The sequence below is a fragment of the Enhydra lutris genome, unplaced genomic scaffold (assembly GCF_002288905.1).
Source record: "Enhydra lutris kenyoni isolate GAN:26980312 unplaced genomic scaffold, ASM228890v2 scaffoldscaffold62, whole genome shotgun sequence".
Classification (NCBI taxonomy): domain Eukaryota; kingdom Metazoa; phylum Chordata; class Mammalia; order Carnivora; family Mustelidae; genus Enhydra; species Enhydra lutris.
Genome location: NW_019154146.1, coordinates 14,798,235 through 14,818,797, shown reverse-complemented (window position 1 = coordinate 14,818,797; position 20,563 = coordinate 14,798,235). Strand labels below are relative to the sequence as shown.

At 40.2% G+C, this 20,563-nt stretch overlaps 1 protein-coding gene across 1 annotated transcript in view; it reads right to left on the bottom strand.

Annotated features, from left to right (window-relative positions):
* Window positions 1–20,563, bottom strand: part of LOC111158654 (nesprin-1-like) — a 229,526-nt gene that overhangs the window by 14,911 nt on the left and 194,052 nt on the right. Inside the window, exons 39-49 of the mRNA XM_022520845.1 lie at window positions 19,492–19,671; window positions 17,667–17,817; window positions 17,255–17,413; window positions 15,458–15,640; window positions 12,834–12,935; window positions 10,306–10,509; window positions 9,084–9,291; window positions 8,158–8,270; window positions 6,351–6,556; window positions 4,336–4,491; window positions 929–1,220 (exon numbers count right to left, since the gene is read on the bottom strand). Of these exons, the coding sequence (XP_022376553.1) occupies window positions 929–1,220; window positions 4,336–4,491; window positions 6,351–6,556; window positions 8,158–8,270; window positions 9,084–9,291; window positions 10,306–10,509; window positions 12,834–12,935; window positions 15,458–15,640; window positions 17,255–17,413; window positions 17,667–17,817; window positions 19,492–19,671 (1,954 nt within the window). The remainder of the gene's footprint in view (window positions 1–928; window positions 1,221–4,335; window positions 4,492–6,350; window positions 6,557–8,157; window positions 8,271–9,083; window positions 9,292–10,305; window positions 10,510–12,833; window positions 12,936–15,457; window positions 15,641–17,254; window positions 17,414–17,666; window positions 17,818–19,491; window positions 19,672–20,563) is intronic.

Sequence of the window (20,563 nt, the reverse complement as noted above, 5' to 3'; positions counted from 1 at the left end):
TTTATTTTTATTTATTTATGTATTTATTTATAAAGATTTTATTTATTTATTTTAGAGAAAAGGTGAGCAAGGGAGAGAAAGAAGCAGACTCCCTGCTGAGCAGGGAAGCCCGCACGGGGTTTGATCCCAGGACCCTGAGGTCATGACCTGAACCGATGGCAGGTGCTTTAACCCACTGAGTCACCCAGGTGCCCCTACCTTTAAAATGGAAACTCAGCAACAACAACAAAATGAAAATACAACAACAAATTCTGCACCCTACTGCAATATGATACTTTACTTAAATATTAGATATCAAGAGTCTGGGAGTCGAGGATTAACTCCCATTTAAATTCTTGGGAAACTTGGGGCCACTAACCTTGAAACTGTACATTTACTGAATGTTGGATTCAAAGTAAAAATAAATTGTTTTGAAAATGAAGACACACTTGTCTAAAGCTTTACCATCACCATCTGGCTAATTTCCGTCTTCCAAGGTTGCCTTCACTGACTACAGTCTGGGCTGGTGGCCTCCCTACGTTCGGAGGATACCCTTGTCTGCTTCAGTCAGTACCCCTCACTACATGGGGTACAGCAAGTTACAGTTTACAGGTTAGTCTCTCCCTCTGGACTGGGAACACCTAGAAAGCCAGCAGTAATTTTCACCTTGAGGTTTCCAACAACTTGCACGGCGCTTGGTTCCACGTTTGCTGAATACTTACTAAGTGACATTAAAAATCATCTTAAAGCTATTGAAACAAAAATGTTCCTTTACAAAGGGGAAACAGGCTCCCTCCATTATCCCTTTGGCCAACATCATCTTCTCTCCATTGTGTCCTCAAATCTTCACTTAGAGGCTCACAGAGCAACGGGGACCCAACTCGAACATATGTGAATCCAGCAAACAAATCTTCACAAGTTGGCAGCATGTGGCCGGTGTCCTGCTTACCTGTATCTGTAGCAGCCGCTTTTCCAGGGTGTCTTTGCTCCCAACGGTGCTTTCTGCCGCGGCCAGTCTGTCCTGAATGCCCTTCACCCAGGACCACATGCTCTGCAGGGCTTCCTCCAAGGCCTCGTGCTCCTGCAGGGCCATCTGGCAGCTCCGCAGTCTCTCCTTGGTCATTCTGAGTAAGTTCTGGTAGTTTGTGAGGAGCTGGGAGCAGAGGCGTCCTTCCTTCCCAGCGCCGTGGCCTTCTTCACTGAGAAGCTGCCCTCTCTGGGAAAGCTTATCCAGAGATTCTCTAAAGAAAACAGTTAAAAAAAAGAAAGAAAGAAAGAAAGAAATTGAATTCTGACATTCTAGAACGCAGCAGAGTGAGGAGTGATTGTTGGTCCTGGAGAAGTCGCCAGGCAAGAGCTCATAGCTGACATGCCTTTGAAATGAAGACGCTGGGGACTCTCACAGGGCTGGCTCTGCCTTCTCTACACGTCTGTGAATGTAATCCGTATACATCAGGGAACTTCACTCCATCTATGCTGTGCTTAGATCCTGGCCCCTGTATTATGAGGAATTCACTGCAGAAAATGGCCCAAGACTGCTTCTCCAGCCTCATCTCTAACATCTCTGTTCTGGCTGAATGCTCTAATCCTGAAAAGTCCCCAAACCCTCTGCTTTTTGGGGTCTATGTGGGGATTCCTCCTTTGGGAAAACCCAATGATTCTCCCCTGCTGCCTTCCCAGTTGGCCCTTCAAAGCCTAGGCAGGCATTACCTCCCCGATACCCCAAGAGAAGGAGAGTATAGGGTTCCTCCCCTGTGTGCCCTCTGCCCCTGTCTTGTTCTATCTCCTCAAACACCCTGTCTGTCTCAATCCACAGGCTTTCAACTTCTAGAAACCAGGGTTATCACATTCATCTCGTATCCCCAGGACCCAACACAGGAAGATAAAATGCAAAAAACCAGTTCGTATCAAAAGGCTATTATATGACTGCTGATGGGTTTCCTTGTTGCCTCTTGCATACTTGGCTCATCTCAGTTTGGAGTTGTGTTAATTAGGTGCAGGGAAAGTGCAGTCCTATGCAGCTGGACTGGCTTCATCTTGTTTGACAGAGTTCAGCTTGTGTGTCGGAACTTCCCAGGATACCAGAAGAAAGAGTACAGATGTGTGAACACGAACTCTTGTGAATAGGAGAAAAAGAATACAAACTTTATCTCCTGCAAGGTCTGTCATTTTTTTTTTTTTTTGATCAGCTACCAAGGATATAGCATCCTGTGGCCCTCTGGGAGGTATATTGTTCATATAATATTGCACCCACTCTAAATTGCATTTCTTATAATCTGGTAAGACAAGAACTTGGCTTAAGCAATGATGTCAGTTAAATAATTCAGGACAATGTGTATCACTTGTTACTACAAGAAGGACTGCTTAATGGATGATAAAAGTTCAGTAATTCTCAAATCTGGGGTACTTTAAAAAAAAGGCATCCCCCAAGATAGTTGAGTACTTGAAATATTATGATGGAAAGTCCAGAGGGCTGGTAGGATTAAGCAGCCAGCTAGTGAGAGGTAACTCAGCTGGAGAAGCTGGGAAGCATCAGAGTACGTTAAGATTCTCTGGAGAAGTAACCAGTTACAAAGAGCCTGGCAGCAAGAACACTGAAGGACTCTTACCCTTCGATCCTGGAATATCACAGAAGAATATTCCAGAAGACTATGTAAAGTCATTTTAGAAGTTTGGAAGAGAGAAATAGTCTGGTCATGTTACATTGTATCCAGACCTGAGTTAAGATTTAAAAAGCAATAAAATGCAGTGTAATTTTAATAAAGCTATATAGTTAAAATGATACCGTCATCCTATTAATTCAGCAAATATATTCTTTTTCTTGCACGATATCAGACATTGCGACTGTAACAGTGATGAAGACCTAAAGGTCCCTGGGGTTGAGGAACTCACTGTCCGGGGCTGGCATGTATAGAGTCAACAAAGAGTTTACCCCATGGGAAGGGCTCACAGAGATGGGACCAGAGCATTCCAGCAAAATTTTGTAACACTCATTAAACTCAAACACCAATAAGAGCTGTCATTACGGGTCATGTTTGTGTATTTGTTTGAATGTCTGTTTTTTAAGGCAAGGCATACTAGGCATGTTTGACCCAGAAGGCGACTCAGCAGAAACAAGGAATGAATATGATCAGAATTAGACTGGAACTGATTGGTGCTCCTGATGTGTCTGGTCAAGGCTGGGTGCTGGCCTCTGCAGCATCACAGATGAGTGAATCTGCTCTTGAAGAGGACAGATCAGAAGTTTTGGGTCTAGCTGTACCCCGGGTACCAACAAAGCAACTGATAATGCCAGTCGGATTATGAATTTAGGGATCAAGTCCCTGAAGCTAGTGGAGTCAAAAGCACAGTCCAGATGACTCCGAGTAGGCCAGGATCCACAAATGTTGGCTTAGTCAGGAAACAATGAAGAGACAAATACTGCGGAGGAGAAGAGGAACCTCCAGCACAGTCAGACTTAAGGACCATACCTTTTGGTTTACTAAGGACATTGTGAGGATGAGGGTGGGCATTGAAAATGGAACTAGAGGGGCACCTCGGTGGCTCAGTGGGTTAAAGCCTCTGCCTTCGGCTCAGGTCATGATCTCAGGGTCCTGGGATCGAGCCCCACGTCGGGCTCTCCACTCAGCGGGGAGCCTGCTTCCCTTCCTCTCTCTCTGCCTACTTGTGATCACTGTCTGTCAAATAAATAAATAAAAAATCTTAAAAAAAAAAAAAAGAAAATGGAACTAGAGGGGCACCTGGGTGGCTGTCAGTTAAGTGCCTGCCTTCAGCTCAGGTCATGATCCTGGGATCCTGGGATCGAGTCCAGCACCAGGCTGGACATGCAGGGAGCCTGCTTCTCCTTCTGCCTGCCGTTTCCACTGCTTTCCTCTCTCATTATTTCTCACTCTGACAAATACATTTAAGAAAAAAATGGAAGTAGATGTTGAAGTGTGTGAAGAATATATATGGAAATGGGTTCCACAGCCTTATTTCTGTAAGTGTAGAGTGCCTTTATAAGGACCTTCCATCCTAACAACCTCAGAGAAAAAAGTATGGTATCTTTAGCAGCATAATGCTTACAGGCTAATATCAAGAAGTTCAGGAAATGGGTGGCCTGTCCAATTTGTTGAGCAAAGGGAGGCAGATGCAGATAGATCCACACTGCCATCCCTATGTTCTCTCTAGAATACTACTCTGCTGTGGAGAACACTGCACAATCATCTGTATTCTAGACATTTAGGGACAGAAACATATACAACCACCACTAATTAACCAACCAACTAACCAATTAACAACCAAACCCAATAACCAACCAACCAGACAAAAACACTTGTTAGTAGGGAAAGGACCTGCTCCATTTCAGCACCATACCTTGCAGCCAGTAGCTCTCCTAGAAACATTTCAACTTTATGGACTTCATTCTTCTTCTCAGGAATGTGCTGTTTACTCTCTCCTAAGTTTTCTGTACTTAGCCTTTCATCCATCTCATGGATCCATAAGTTCAGTTTTCTATGCTGATCCTCAAAGCTACAGAAAAGAAAATACTTTGTAGAAATTCTTCTGCACTCATTATGATAAGTAACATCTAGTATCTGAGGTCACGGTGTCTATGGCCATTAAAATCTCATGAATTTCCCAAGTATGGAAGAAAACTCAACAATAAGTCCATCCATATTACCACTTATTTCAGTAACAAAATGAAAAATCATGGAAATTTCTCTCCTTTTTTTTTTAAGCTGTGTACACTTTATTTTTTTTTAACACAAACAAAAACTTTATTGATTCCCACCTGGGTGGGTATGTATGTATGTATGTATGTATTTTTATTTTTATTTATTTTTTAAATTTCTTTTCAGTGTTCCAGAATTCATTATCTATGCACCACACCCAGTGCTCCATGCAATACGTGCCCTCCACAATACCCACCACCAGGCTCACCCAACCTCTCACCCCCTGCCCCTCAAAAATCCTCAGTTTGTTTCTCAGAGTCCACAGTCTCTCATGGTTCATCTCCCCCTCCAATTTCCCCCCAACTCCCTTCTCCTCTCCATCCCCCCATGTCCTCTGCGTTATTCCTTATGCTCCACAAATAAGCGAAACCATATGATAACTGACTCTCTCTGCTTGGCTTATTTCACTCTTTCTCTTGAGATCCTATCTTGAATTGATTTCCTGGTAATCAGCTGGTAGTTATCAGCAAGACTGCATTCCCATGTCAATGTGCACTTGACTTTGTGTCTTACAACAGGGACTCTGAATTGGGACCAATATGCACTTGACTTTGTGTCTTACAACAGGGACTCTGAAATGGGACCAATGGGTTAAGGACAGCAGTGAAAGCCCAGGAAAGGAAGGGAAAGTCATCTCTATGTCTTTGTATCTTATGGAGATTTGAATAGGCCTAAGAGCACAGGGACTAGAAGTTTTGAAAACAACATAAGTTTTCTAAGAAACCTGGACAAGAATAAATTACACTGTGACCAGAAAGGTATTTTGATTATACTGACATCTTTATCCCCCCTACTTTTTTTTCCTTCTAATTTTATTTTTTTTTTATTTATTTTTTTTTTATAAATTCTTTTTTTTTTTTTTTAAAGATTTTATTTATTTATCAGAGAGAGGGAGAGCGAGCACAGGCAGACAGAATGGCAGGCAGAGGCAGAGGGAGAAGCAGGCTCCCTGATGAGCAAGGAGCCCGATGTGGGACTCGATCCCAGGACGCTGGGATCATGACCTGAGCCGAAGGCAGCTGCTTAACCAACTGAGCCACCCAGGCGTCCCTCCTTCTAATTTTATATTCATCCCTGCTGACATAGCTTCCTGATTGGAATCTTCATTCATAGAAATTAGGCCAGTGTTTTCTGTCATTACTCAAATCCAACAGAAGTGGAAGCAAAGGGGTGCCTGGGTGGCTCGGTTGTTAAGCGTCTGCCTTCGGCTTAGGTCATGGTCCCAGGGTCCTGGGATCAAACTCTGAATCGGGCTCCTTGCTCAGCAGGGAGCCCTTCTCCCTTTCTCAGTCCTCTTGCTGGTGTTCCCTTTCTCGCAGTCTCTCTCTAATAAATAAAATCTTCAAAAAAAAAAAAAAAGTGGAAGCAAAGAAAGGACTTGGATAATCTAAAACCTGTGTGTCAAACCTCTCAGACTTTGAGTTAATCAAATGGACAAAAACACATGCATGTAGGCCATTTATAATAACTAGTGAATATAATTCCTTACTTTTTCTATATAGAAAATAAAGCCACAGTCCCATCAAAGTTCAAGTAATTAATTATTATCCTAGTATGAACCTGTACTTTCAAATATTATTTGTTTATTTACAGTGGCTCTTTTCTCAAAGTCTCTGAAAACATTCCCTGTGTGATGATGTTATCAAAACAACCTACCTCCCAAGTTCTAAAGCACAGTCTTGAAGAGCCTGCTTGTCCCTCAGACATTGCTTCAGAAATGCCTGGAATTCTTCATTAGCCTTTGTAATTTGCTCCTGAATGCTGCTGACAATTTGTTTAGACACATGTGCGTACAAAGTTTGTCCTTCTTGAGTCACAGCATCAAGCTTGCTCTGTCCATCACTGATCGAGTCCAGAATGTTCTGTTTCAAGAAATAAAGGTAATAGAAAATATTTGCTGTTATTCAAGGACCCTGGGGCGTGTGAGCACTGAGTACAATTCTGAGTTGAGACAGAAAAGCAAGAGAAGACAGCTCAGAGCCTGAAGACAGAAAGTCTTTAGGCCAGAGTGAGAAGGTACAACTAGGTAGACTCAAGGCTCATGACCAAGGACAGTGCCAGCCAGGACTGGAACCACTGAAGAATAAGCTGTGACAAGGCCAGCCTGCAAAGGAGGTTGTCCTCATTCAGGCCTTGCTCTCAGCCTCTCCCCACTCTCACTGACCCAGCCCAGCCCTGGTTCTACTTCTTCACAGGTTCACGTGATGCCCTCTCACTGCAGAGCTGCCTGCACCCCTCCCCCACTTCTGGTCCACCTTGCACACAAAGTCCTCCCCTCGGGTCCCTTCTTTTCTTGGTGTGCACCTCTTCCTTAAAAGATCACATGCGTGGACACAAGCTTAAAGGGGACAACTGCACATTTCAATTCACCATGCCTCCTGGAAAACCAACTTCCTTTATTATAATGATCTTGCTACTCTGGCTTTTCATGAGTTACCTACATAACTGTCCTCACTGATTACGCTGCAAAGATCCTCATATTCCTCATTCATTAAAAAAAATTATTTATTTTATTTTATTTTAAAATATTTTATTTATGTATTTGTCAGGCAGAGGGAGAAGCAGGCTTCCTGCTGAGCCAGGAGCCTGATGCGGGGCTCAATCCCAGGACCCCGGGATCATAACCTGAGCCAAAGGCAGATGCTTAACCAACTGAGCCACCCAGGTGCCCCTAAAAAATGTTTTTAAATAATACTTAACTCAGCGTTTTGTTCAGATGAGCTACTTAGAAAAGTTGTCCCAAACTCAAGTTGAGTCCATCACTTCTGAACTCTACTTCGCAATGGCTTTTTCCTTCCTGAATTCATATATTTTTCATAGTCAGTAAAACCTGTAAAACCTGTATTTTCTATAGCTTTCAGTGTGCTCTAGCTCCAGATTTGGACTATAGGTTATTAAAAAGCACAAGTCACGTCTTCTTTTTAAAACTCTTCCACAATATGAGGCACCAGGTGGCTAAGTCTGTTCATCGCCTGACTTGGGCTCAGGTCATGACCCCAGGGCCCTGGGACTGACCCTGCATCTGACTCTCTCTATTCAGGGGAAAGCCTGCTTTTTCCACTGCTCATGCTCTCTCTCATTCTCTCTCACTCTCTTAAATAAACAAAGTCTTAAAAACAAAACAACCCTCCTCCACAATAGTGATATGAAATAGATGGAATTATTTATGTTTTTACTGCCAGAAAAATTAAAACTAGGTTTAGTTTTGAATGGATTCCAAAACATGTTCAATTCGTTAAAAGAGAAAAGAACAGAATCTAGAAATTCTGTAGCTCTGACTTACTCTCTCAACTTACTTTTCATATTGCTAAACTCCTATTGACTCAAGAAATCTCGTTCTGTTAGGGAAGAAGAAAAGTTCGAATAAAATAAGAAGATCTGTGGAAAGAGATGATTTAGGTCTGACCGCAAGGCCCAGGAGTGCAGCTCAGAGAAGACGACGGCGCACTGCCAGCTTTCATACCTGAAGATCATGGAGCTTTGCCTCTAGAACTTTGCTATCGCCAGTTCGATCAGATGATTCCTTTGCTGCTGCCTTTATTCCAGAAAACCACTCTTGGAATTCCTGCATAGACTCTTTCGAAAGTAACAAACATGAAAAAAAAAAAAAAGTAACAAAAATGAGAAACACATCCAAAACATTGAATGAGCCTCTAGGCTCAATGAATTAATTCTGCCCTTCAGTTCACTGCATCTTGCCATACAAAATATTCCAGAAATAAAATAATAATAATATAGAATAGACTACAACATGGCTGTTCATCGCAGGACTGAGAAATTACCTCAGGGGAAAGACTGAAAAGAAATTTGTATTCCTGAAATACCAGATTTCCCACTGTCTTCCTCTTGGTAAAGAAAGATAATTGAATGAATATGGAAGACAGTGAAGGGAGAAAGGCTCTGGCCATTTTTATGGCAAAGGAAGGAGCCATCTCCTCTTCCGGCCACGCGGACTTAGAGCATCGTTCGGCTTGTCATTGTGGCAGAGGCACAGAGCCCAGTCGGGGACATATGACTGGCAATTTCCTAAACTATACGGCTACTGCTGCTTCATGGCCTCTCCTAATTTCCAAGTTCACTGTGTTACTTCATCACAGCAGTGGAAGTAATTTTCCACACTACTGAGCTACATGTAGAAAATCCAGATGAAATTTGGAATCCTCAAAATGGTGGATTCCTACTTTCTTGGAGAGAAAGAGGAAGAACTCAGCTTATGGCGAGAGCCTGAGCACAATACTTAACACTGCTCCAGTCTCGACACACAAATGAATTTAAAGGATCTTCTTCTGGAAAGTTTTCTCCAACTAGTGCTGGCAGTTTCTAAGCAGCATTTGGTTTGGATTCTTTCTGTTAAACAAATGATTCATGCTAAGCCCCATCAGAGCTCACCACTGAAGTGCTTCTCCAGAGAATCCTGCAGGCTGGCCTGTGTCTTGGAGCACAACTGGCTCACAGCTTCGTGGTTCTTTATGAGTCCCGTCAGAGCACTGCCCAGGCTCTCCAACTCAATGGAATGGTATTTGCGGCACAAACTGTTGAGATTTTCTTGGGTAGAGCTGATGTTGCTTTGCTGACTTTGAAGTTCCTTTTGTATCTCCTACACAATGAAAGAATGCCATGAAGGATATTCAAGGGAAATATCCCCTCTACTCCACTATGGCACTTTTTCGAAACTGATGCTCTTGAAATCTACTTAGTAATGTACACATTGTTGTGGGATTTTCTTTTTTCTTTTCTTTTCTTTTTTTTCTTTCTTTCTTTTTTTTAAAGTGTTCGTGATAGATCTGTTGACTTGCAAAATTTTGCCCAGCTCTCCTTGGGACCAACTGCAAATGGCTGTTGAAAGGTACTAGATTGTGGGTTACAGTCTAGGAGTCCGAGCAAACGGAAGAGGTTCTCAGAGATGCCAACCCATGACCTTGGATTTAGTCAGTTGACTAGAAACTATCAGCGGAGTCACAACCCAAGTTCACATTTTTTTGATGGGCCAGTAGGGCTTTGTTTCAGGGTCACAGGCCACACCAAAAGTATCAGTACTTCTAAAATATATGTCCTTATTCTTAAGTACAGTAAGAAAAAATGCTAAAGAGAACAGATCACAAATGCTGAACACTCAATTCACAAGCTTGACAGACAGTCGATCAGGAACATTATCTCTATGGACAGATGACATGGAAGTTGAATGCTATCTCTCTCTTTTTTTTTTTTTTTATATTCTTCCCTAGATAAAAGCAGTCATGCCAACCAATAAAAATTAAGAAATGAAAAACTATTTGGCATTCAAATTTGAAAAGTCATGGAAATTCAAACAGGTCTTCTATAGGCTTTAACCATTTACTGAAAAAGATATTAACAAGTGCAGCTTATGAGCAGGTCCCACAGTAATGAGTGCTTTCTATTTTTAGATTATTCATCTTCAACTTCCTACTACCTGCATTCATTTCTCCAACCACAACTTACTTGCTGTGTCCAACATCGTGAATTAGTTGGCCTGGTGCTAATATAGGTAGAACTGAGAGCAAAGGTTACATTTTTATTCCGGTCACCACAAAACAGGAAAAACAATATTACCATTGGAAGTGTGCAGGCTTAATGATAGGTGATTACCCACCTTTACTTTTCTCAGCCCTTCCCATGTCTTAGTCTGGGCACAGTTCATCAGTGACTCCTCTACTTTTGCTAGCCAGCTCGTCATGTCATTAATAAATTTCTCCACCTGGGTACTCTGAGCAGTGAAATCTTTCAAGGTTCCTTTGGCTTCTTCAGTGATTTCTTTGGCATGCTCCAGTTTCTGCCTTAGGTCTGCTTCTATAAACTAAACATAAAGTAAGATTTCACTAAAATCTGTGAAGACCAGAACACTCATTCTGTGGGAACTCTGTTCGTGTGCAGCTTAATTGTAAAAAACACATAAGCCTAACCTGGGATGCTAATTCAACTCTTCTAAGAAAGGAAATCAGTGGGTATAAGTGGCCAAACATTGTAAGTGATGGGAACATGGAAACAGTAAGGATGACAGTTGACACTGGATGCTAGAGCGGCAGCTCGGACTGAGGAGCCAAGGAATACGTAAGATCAGTTTTCTCAAAAGCAGAGTTCAACCTCCACAGTTACCACAGTGGTTACCAAAACCCTGCTCTTACTTCTTCCTGGGAAACACGCACACATTCTATCCCCTGATGTAACCACTACTTTGAACAAACATCACCGCAGGATTTTATCCTAAAGCAATTTTATTTCTGCCTCCCACTTTAGTGTGTTTAGTGAGGCTGCTTCTCTCCTCCCACATGATTTGTTCTGGGCGGGCTCCTGACTTCTCTGGCCCTGCAGATAACAAAAGGACTTATAAAATCATGATAAATTGCAAAATGGTTTCAATTCCACAATTAAAACATCTAGGCCCATTTAATAATCAAAACTCTGAACTTAAAGTTAAGGCTTTTTTCTTATCCCCAGCTCAGATCTGCTACAAAAAGGAAGCCCGTATGAAGAAAAGAGCCAAGTGCCTCTTTGTCTTTCTTTATTTCTATTCCCACACGTCCTATAGCTTCTGACCCGTAAAGGCCTGGACCAGCAGGAGGTGGGTGAGGGGCTCTGAAATTTTTGATGACTATTATGAGCTGGCATCTGTGCTCCTAGGCCGGGTGACATTTCGCATTCTCTCCTGTCACAGGCCTTAGACTGCAGGGTTTTCTGAGACTCCCCTCACCGCGGGGGACCTCCCACTGGCATTGGCAGCATGCGAGCAGTGCTCTCCTGTTTCTCCTTCCACAGCCTGTAGGCAGCTCTGCTTCTCACTGCTGAGGCCTGTTCCCCCTCAGAAAGCCTTCCTAGAGGACCTGAGATACCCACACACCAAAGCCTTCTCCTTGTCTTTCCTCTGATAATTCGCTTCTGGGCCAGGGGCACACTCTGGCATTCACATCAGATAATTCTAAGATGCACGCCACCCAAAACAATCAATTCTTTTGGCAAAAGCAACAACAGTGAGTCAGCCCATCTTTCACCCATAAAGTCTCTCAGGGGAGTCAGAGAGGAGACTCCGGGGTCAACCAGCTGCAGGGGCACATCATTCTCTCCAGATGGTGCCACTGAAACTCTTCTCCTGATTTTGAGGTAAGGAACAGGTGCCCCAACACCTCTTCATTGAGTACGTGTGGGGGGCAGGGGGTTGTGAGAGAGCACAGTACAACAGTAGCTCTCTCCCCAAACCCTGCCGCCATCTTTACTCTGCGAGAGGCCACCTGTTGCCCATTTATATCCATGACACTGGCGACAGGCACAAGCACTCCTTTTTTGTTTCCTGTATGATTAGCACCCTTTGCTTCTTCTTGCTTCAGGTGAAATTCTAACATTCTGGTATGTGTGTATCATCCACCAACGATACTAAGTGACAGATGCACAGTCTCAGGTCAGAGAGAATGTATAAACATGCAAGATACAGGGGTTAGCAAGAAGCAGTGAGTAAAGGACAAAGGCCCAACAGGAAGAAGGAAATGGTAGAGAAAATCCACGAGGGCAGCAAGAAATGCATGGGTTAAAGTAAGGCAGCGGACACTTAGCCTGGAGCTTGAGGTGCTGGCTGCCCAAAGAGCCCCCCCACACTGGCCACTCCTAGAGCTCCCCCACTGTAGTCCAGGCTTGCTGGTCAGAGTGGGTCTAGCCTGCCTGCCCCGTGCCCCCCGTGGGTCTGTGCCATCCGCGAGTCCTCGAATGAGGTTTGCAATAGTGATCTTGCCAAACCCAATCACCGACTAAATGAATTAGAAAAATATCAGTGTTCATAAGTGTGGTTTCTGTTCTGGTACAGGCAGAAAACGGTCCGTGAGGCAAGCTGGATGATACTACTTCCAAAATTTAGTAAGGAAAAGGGGAACTAATCTTATTATACTTGTCTTAGAAATATGCTATTAATACTAGCACAAGGAGTTCTAAAGATGTTAATGTTTTAACCCCCTATATGGTAAGATCCACGTTTGCTTAAAATTATGATGATAATAATAATGAGAATATATGCATAGGTATTATATATAATATACAACATTTATTTATTGTTATTATGTATCAATTATATTAGAGATTATATTTGAGATAGAGTCTAGTATGCAGTACTTATTACAAACCTGACTGAGTACTTACCTGAAGATCTGGTGGAGTTTCTGGATTTTTAGTTAATTCTTTAAGATCATTAACTTTGCAGTGAAGTTCTTCCAGTCTCAAGGCTTTGTTTTTAACTTCAGACTGCCAAAATAAAAGACAAAGAGAAAAAGCACAACTTGTGCAAACACTGACATATTACATTTGGCACTTAATAATTCCAAGAGTTAACCCAACTTCAAGCCAGAGTTTAAAAAAAAAAAAATCTCTGATTTTCTGAGGACTCATTATTTATGCATGTGGAAAAATGTCATCATTAACTTTCACTTCGAACATGAGGGAGTGTGCGGAACTTTCTTCCCACCCTCCTTTATTGGGGGGGGTGAAGCTCCTGGAAAAAATTAAACACTAACTAAAAAAGTCTTGAGTCAGTGGGGATTTTCAGTAACTGTCATTTATACATTAGCATTAATATCACTGGCTACCATGGCAGCATTACACTTCTGAGGAAGCATTTCAAAGCAAATACACATTAGGAATGCCTCATTACTGTAGACTATACGTAATACATCAGAAATATTTCAAATAAAAATTTAAAATATTTTTATTATAAATAAAAACCTTTATTTATTTATTTATTTATTTATTTTTTGGCTATTGATTGATTGATTTCACCAACGGTAACACAAAACAAAGAAAAGTAGAACAAAGAATCATTACTGAACAAATCAGATGCTTGTAAACTTCATTATTTATTTATTTTGGCCACAAAGCACCACTTGCTAAAGTAGCTCTCTCAACTTAAATACAGCATTTTGGTTCTTGGTGGACACTAACAAATGTCCTGAGCCTCATTCCAGAAAGTGATTCACTTACCTGGTGAGACGTGATGAGCTAAGTGCTGGGGCGCCTGGCTTCCCCCAGAAGCGGGATGAACAACTGAAGGTTTACACCTGCACATGTACACGCTTTATTTCTGAGTTGTAGCAGCAATGCACCGTCAGGCCCCGGGCCGAATCCGGTCTGCTCATGTTATTGGTCGCTGCACCACATAGGTGGTTGGTACCATAAAGAAACCCACCTCTGTGAGTGACTAAACCTGGACGTGAATGTGGGGTGGATGCCCACTGGCTTTCTGGATCCCAAAGATCAGCAGTAGGTGGATATTGTGTGCCGATTAAACAACCAGCTTGCCAAAAAAAATTAAAAAAGACCCTGCCTTGCAGCATTGACCAGCATTCTGAGCTACACATGATGTCACCGCCCACAGGGTGGGAAGCACTGCTGTGCCCCAGGGCCTTTGCATTCCCACCGTGCAGATCAAGTGGATACCTACAACTCAAGAGCCTAGATAATAGCTGTATGTAGAGTAGAAATTGAAAGTGGTAAGTTTTAAGGATCTATTAGCTTGATTTTTAATATCATTTAATTGTAAGTTAATTTTCAATAATGGCTATGTTTAACACTGGCTTGCAAATGTCTTTAAAATTGAATAATTGACTTTTGAGAGCTGGTAGGAGCCCTATTCTGACAGGTACTACTGTTTTGAGCTGTAATGTTAATTTAACATCAAAGAGAACTTAAGAGACCGCAGTACCCTCTCCTGATTGCATTTTCAGTCTGGCTAATTTCCTCGACTTCTGTTTGCCCTTAGAAATAGGCGTTTGATTTAAAAATCTCTAGAAAGTTTTTTGGATCAAAGGTAGATAATGTAGGCATAGAGTTGATTCCCCTACATTTTTTCAGACTGCAGTCTGAAATCTGTCCTGATACGTGTCTTGCAGTCATGTATCTGTCTTGTTCCATTTGAGTGCTGGGCACAGTCATGAACACCCAGGCATGCAATGGTGACTAATCTGTGCCCTCGTGGAGAGTAGTGATTATATGCTTTATGAAACAAGTTATCTCTTGTCACCGTTTCCTCTTAACCACTTCATTTTTCATCCCAGCCTAACTACGACTGCACATTTTGCATGCATAGTGTAAATGTAAATAAAGTAAATGCCACAAGTACAGGGACTTTATCTGTTTTACCGTTTATTCTCCGGGTCTACCACAGTGCCTGACATACTTTAGGTGCTTATTAAGAATCTGATGAGTGAATAAATAAATGAATGCAAGAAATGGAAATAAAAAGTTTAAAATAAACTGATGACTAGAACTTTAAAAGGCCAGTTTCTGGGGAAACCTGTCACACTCTGGTCTCCAGTTTTCTCCCATTTCCGAAGAGGAAGTGGAAGAACCTAGCACCTCGGGTTAAGTGTTCGGCACATGGTAAGTACTCAGTAAACTTCTTGTCTGAATGAAAAAAAAAAAAAAAAACCCAAACTCCTCTAAATATAACAAACACCTTCAACTTGGTTTTACCGTAGGAAGGCATAATAGTCTTAGCTGAATGGAAAGTGGGAAGAATACAGATTTTATGGGCTTTCACTTTTCTACTAATATTTTAAGTACAGAGCCCCAACTAAGAAGTGATAAAAATGGGGGGAAAAAGTCTTAACCATTGCCTATTCAACTCTCAGGTAAATAGCCAAAGATAGTTAAGACTTTGGTAGCATTCATATGTGTCTCTGAAAGAAAGAACTTTAACAAAAAGGACACAACTTTCTCATATTCTGGTTAATGAGCTCACCAGCTCACAAAAGTAGTTGTAGTCAGTTTACCTCAAATTCCTTAAGGACTTCTTCTGCTCTGACGCTGTTATTCAGGTGGCTGATGCTTTCGGCCAACTGTGGAACGGAACTATTGGACCATCCATCGATTTCCTCTTTACTTGAAAGTACATCAGCCCAAATGGTCAGGCTTACCCTCAGCCTATCCATGTTCTCCTCAATTTTCTCTGACATCTGGGATGGAAAACAGAAGCCACACCATTATTCATCTGAGGCTTTAAGGTGCTTCTTTCCCCACCAAAGTACTAACAATGTGGATGCTGCCTTAATCAAAAAATTATATTCTCACTGAAAAACAAAGTTTTACAAAAATGATTATAAGGGAATTAGTGCATTTGACTCAAGCAAATGCTAACCGTTACTAAATTGTTTCTGTCATTGGAAGAATTGACCAAATTTCTGAGACATTTGATTTTCATTTGTAAATTGGGAAATTAAGAGCAGGTCTATTGGAGTCAACTATAACATACTCTTAGGTTGAGTTGTATAGGATAGGTACCCACCAAGGGGAGTGTTGGGTTTATTTTTAAAAGTAACACGGTAAGCACTTTTATTTGTAAGGCTGAAATATAAAAATGGACATTAATTAGACCTGAATATATTTATAGAATAAATAAATACATAGGATATCAACCAACTTTGTAGGTTTAAAGTAAAGCATTAGTTTTTAATAGTCTTCCTGTAATAAGAATGTTCTTTTAAAAGTGGAAGCAGGTAAGGTTTTCTGCAGTCCCCAAATTATTTGATTACAGTACATAATTATCAATGTCTAACTTTAGTAATTCAGCTTATGTAACTTAACCTCCAGTAATACAGCACAGGTTAACAGGAGGGCAACACAATCACTGGATTTTTGAGCTGGATACTACATAAAATATGTATGGCTTGAGACGTGGAGCTCCAGAGAGATCGAGTGACTTGTTCTTCTGTCCCATAGCTAGAAAATGACAGAGCAAGAACTAAAACCCAAGGATGTAAACTACAAGTCTCATGTTTTTCAATGCAAAATTATAGTCTTATAGCCCCAAATTATTACACATTATAGTTTCATATTCTGTAGGATACTTATAAGTTATTCTTTAATTTTTATCCATAATCCTAGAGTTTTGGGAAAAAATATTGAGAGTTATAAATTTGTTGTAATTGAAGCTACCAAGTGAAATTCTAGAAAATCTGTCACTAAGTTTTTGTTTTGTTTTGCTTTGTTTTAAGAGGTGGGGGAGGAAGGCGTGGGGAAGAGAGAGTCTTAACCAGGCTCTACCATGCCCAGCACAGAGCCCAACCCAGCCTTGATCACAGGACCCTGAGATCATGACCTGAGCAGAAATCAAGGTCACTTAATGACTGACTGAGCCATCCAGGCGCCCCTGAAAATCTGCCACAAAATTTTAAGAAAATAAAGCAAACAACGTTTTTTTATTAATTCTAAACTTTATGTGAATATAGTTTTTCTTCAAAATATAATTTTGTACATTAGCATTAAAAGTTAAAAATGAGGGGCATCTTGGTGGCTCAGTCGGTTAAGCGTCTGCCTTCAGTTAAGCGTCTGCCTTCGGCTCAGGTCATGATCCCAGAGACCTGGGATCAAGCCCCTGCAGTCAGGCTCCCACTCACTCTCCCCCTGCTTGTGCTGATTCTCTCTCTCAAATAAATAAAATCCTTAAAAAAAAAAAAATTTCAAAAAGCTAAAAATGGAATTCACATCCTTAAATAATCCTTTACCCAAAAATAGTGACTGACAAATGTGAATATTTAAACTGTTCATACAATTCAGGTGGGTTATCTTACATCCAGCCATCTGTCCACAGTGCTCTCCATGTCTGTTTTCACCAAGATGAAATCACTACTGTGAATTTTTTTCAGCTCGGATAACAACTGTTTTCCTTTACTGGTAAAATTATCCAATTCTTTCTGTTTATTACACATTTCATTCTTGACGGTTTCATGCTGTGGACATAAATGTTTCCTTAATTAATAAAATAATCAGTGATAAGTCAGTCATTCAAAACCATTTGCCTCTAAGAAATTTAATTCATGGTTGACCTTATGCAGAAACCAGTGATATTAATGAACTATACATTTTTTTGGATTGCTAGAATCCTAGGATATCAGTATTCCTAAAAAAAAAACAAAAAACATTATATGTGAAAATCAGATCTACTAAGTAGTCTACTAAAATAAATACATTTTGAATTATTACCTTGGATAAAGCCCATCTAAGATCCTCCTGATCTTTTATAGTATTTCTGGTTGCAATCACATTGCTGGCATTTTCTAGGACTTTAGATACAGCCGACTTCAAGTTCTGATATTCCCTCATTAAGTCAATAAGTCCACAGCACTGACCCTGGCTATAGTAATTAAAGAAAAGGTATCATTTATTATCATGTATGAAAGTTAAGTGTTCCCTATGACTAGACCTGATACGTAACTACGTAAATTTATTCTTAGATGGATGCTGGAATCGAGAGGAAGCCATATTTCTATCTACTGAGATGAAGAGTGCGGTCAAGTCAACTTAACTCTAACGTCCAAATTGCTCTCCAAAAGAAAAGAATGCACACAGCCATTAAAACAAAATCTGTGACCTCAGTGACAAGAAAAAATATATGTTCTTCACAACTAAAACTTATGTAGATGCCAACAAATCTTTGCTTTTCAATTTTTTCACTATTTAACTACATCATAATGGTGTATATTAAGGGGAAGCAAAACAAACAAACAAACCAAACCAACAAACAAAAAACCACTGCTCAATAAGTAAAATACATATGAGGATTTTTTTTCCCATTTCAATGACACAAATTTTCATTGTATATGAATCCCCTGAAAACTGTCAAAGAAGATGGTTTCTGTTTATAAGCATAAAATGCCCGTGGGCACAAGCAATTCCACGCATAAGAATTTTTCCAAAGAAAAAGATGTGCACAAGATTTATGTAAAATTATACTCTTTACACCAATATTTATAATAGGAGGAAAAAATAGAAATAACCTAAATGTTAAAAAAAAAAGGCTAATAATTGAATAAACTCTGATACCATCTTATAACTGAATACTGTACAATCTCTAACAAATCACAATTTAGGAGAATGTTCAATAACATGGGGTAAAATTTTACAACATGGTTAAATTTTTAGAAGCTTACATTAATAATCTACAGTGTGTCATAAAAACTATATACACATGAAAAATGGAACGTGAATGTTTATAGGTGCTTCTTTTTATAGTCATCCAAACTGGAAAGAACTCGAATATCTATCAACCGGTGAATGAATAAACTGCGGTATGCCTATTAAATGGAATACAATTTGACTATAAAAAATGGGCTTCATTAACACACATAACAATGTCTAGTGTGTTGACTAAAAGAAGTTGTTTACCCAAATGCAGTAAAAACTTATGTATACACAAAAAACTGAACATTTATAGATGCTTTATTTATAATATCCAAACTGGAAAAAATCCATTTGTATGTGATTCTGGAAAGACAATACTACAGAGACAGAAAACTGATCAAAGGTTGCCAGGGGCTAGGCGTGGGGGAGGGGCTGACTACAATGAAATGATTTTTTTCAGGAGGTGGAATGACTATATGAGATTTGATAGTTGTAATAGTTACTCATAACTATGTGTGTGTACTCATTAACTAGATGTACATTAAACTCATACAGTTTAAGGGCATACACTAAACAGGATGAATTTTACTATATGCAAATCATACCTTAATTACAAATAAGTACAACAAAACAAAAAAAAAGAAACTCAAAGGTTTTAAGTCTATAACTGTTGACAGCTCCTGCTTCCACCTGGTGAATTTCACCTGTCACTGCCATCTCAACAACTTCCACAACAAAATTCTGCATGACTAACTCTCTAATGGTACTACAGAGACACAGAATACAGAAGTGGCAAAAGGTATTCCAATCTTGATCACACCAATGCAAATCAACAGACAACAGCCCAGTGCCACAAGATAGAAAGTTAAAAAAAAAAAAAAAAGACTTTTTTTTTTTTTTTACTTACTTTTCATGAATTAGTTTTTTGGTATCATCCCAGGTAACCTCTAAGCGGTTTACCTCCCTATCGACTTCAGATGCAAAGGCTACATCTTTCTGGGCAATTTGTTTAGCTTTGTCTTTCAGCCAACATAGTTCATGCTCATGAGAATTCAATTCATCTTCTAACTGATTAAAGACCCTCAATCTGTGAATTAAAACATTTAATTATTAATTTACCAAAGGTAAGGACTAATATTTCTTCTCCATAAAGCATGCCTATAGGTATCTAGAAAAACTTTCAACACAACAATTGAATTAATGTATAGCAACTATGAAAGACACTTTAAAAATTAACTTTTCAGAACTACAGACTATACCTTGGGAAAATTTAAAGTCATTCTAACCATTCATCTTCAACTTTCCATTAAGTTTGTACTCTTTTTCTATTTTAATTTCAGGTTATAAGACTTTTAAAACTAGGGCTGAGCTTGTAGGCAAAGCAGGTGAGTATTTATTAAAAGATCTTTAGTAAAAAGTCCTTCTGTGTCCCAAAGTCCAATTCATGTAAAATAATAATATTTAAGGGTACAGCTGTTTCATTTAAAATAAAAATAATTGGGATGCCTGGGTGGCTCAGTCAGTTAAGCAGCTGCCTTCAGCTCAGGTCATTATCCCAGGGTCCTGGGATCAAGTCCTGCACTGGGCTCCTTCCTCCGAAGGGAGCCTGCTTCTCTTTCTGCCTCTGCCTGGCACTCTGCCTGCTTGTGCACTTTCTCGCTCTCTCTCTCTTTGATAAATAAATAAATAAATAAATAAAATCTTTAAAATTAAAATAAAATAAAAATAACTATATTTTTTGTCCCTAATATACTAATATCTGGGTACTCATAAAAAGTGGTCCCATAGAGGCGGCCATGGACTCATGCATTCTTGCTTTTGGGTATATAGTGGTGTAGAGTTTATAAAGTGAATATCCATGCATAATTCCATTGAATTCCAAAACAAAGTGGTTAGGAGCATACATTAGCATGATCTGCACCTTATAAGAAAACAAGTGATTTGCCCAAAGGCACACAGTGATGCATAAGTACGGGGGG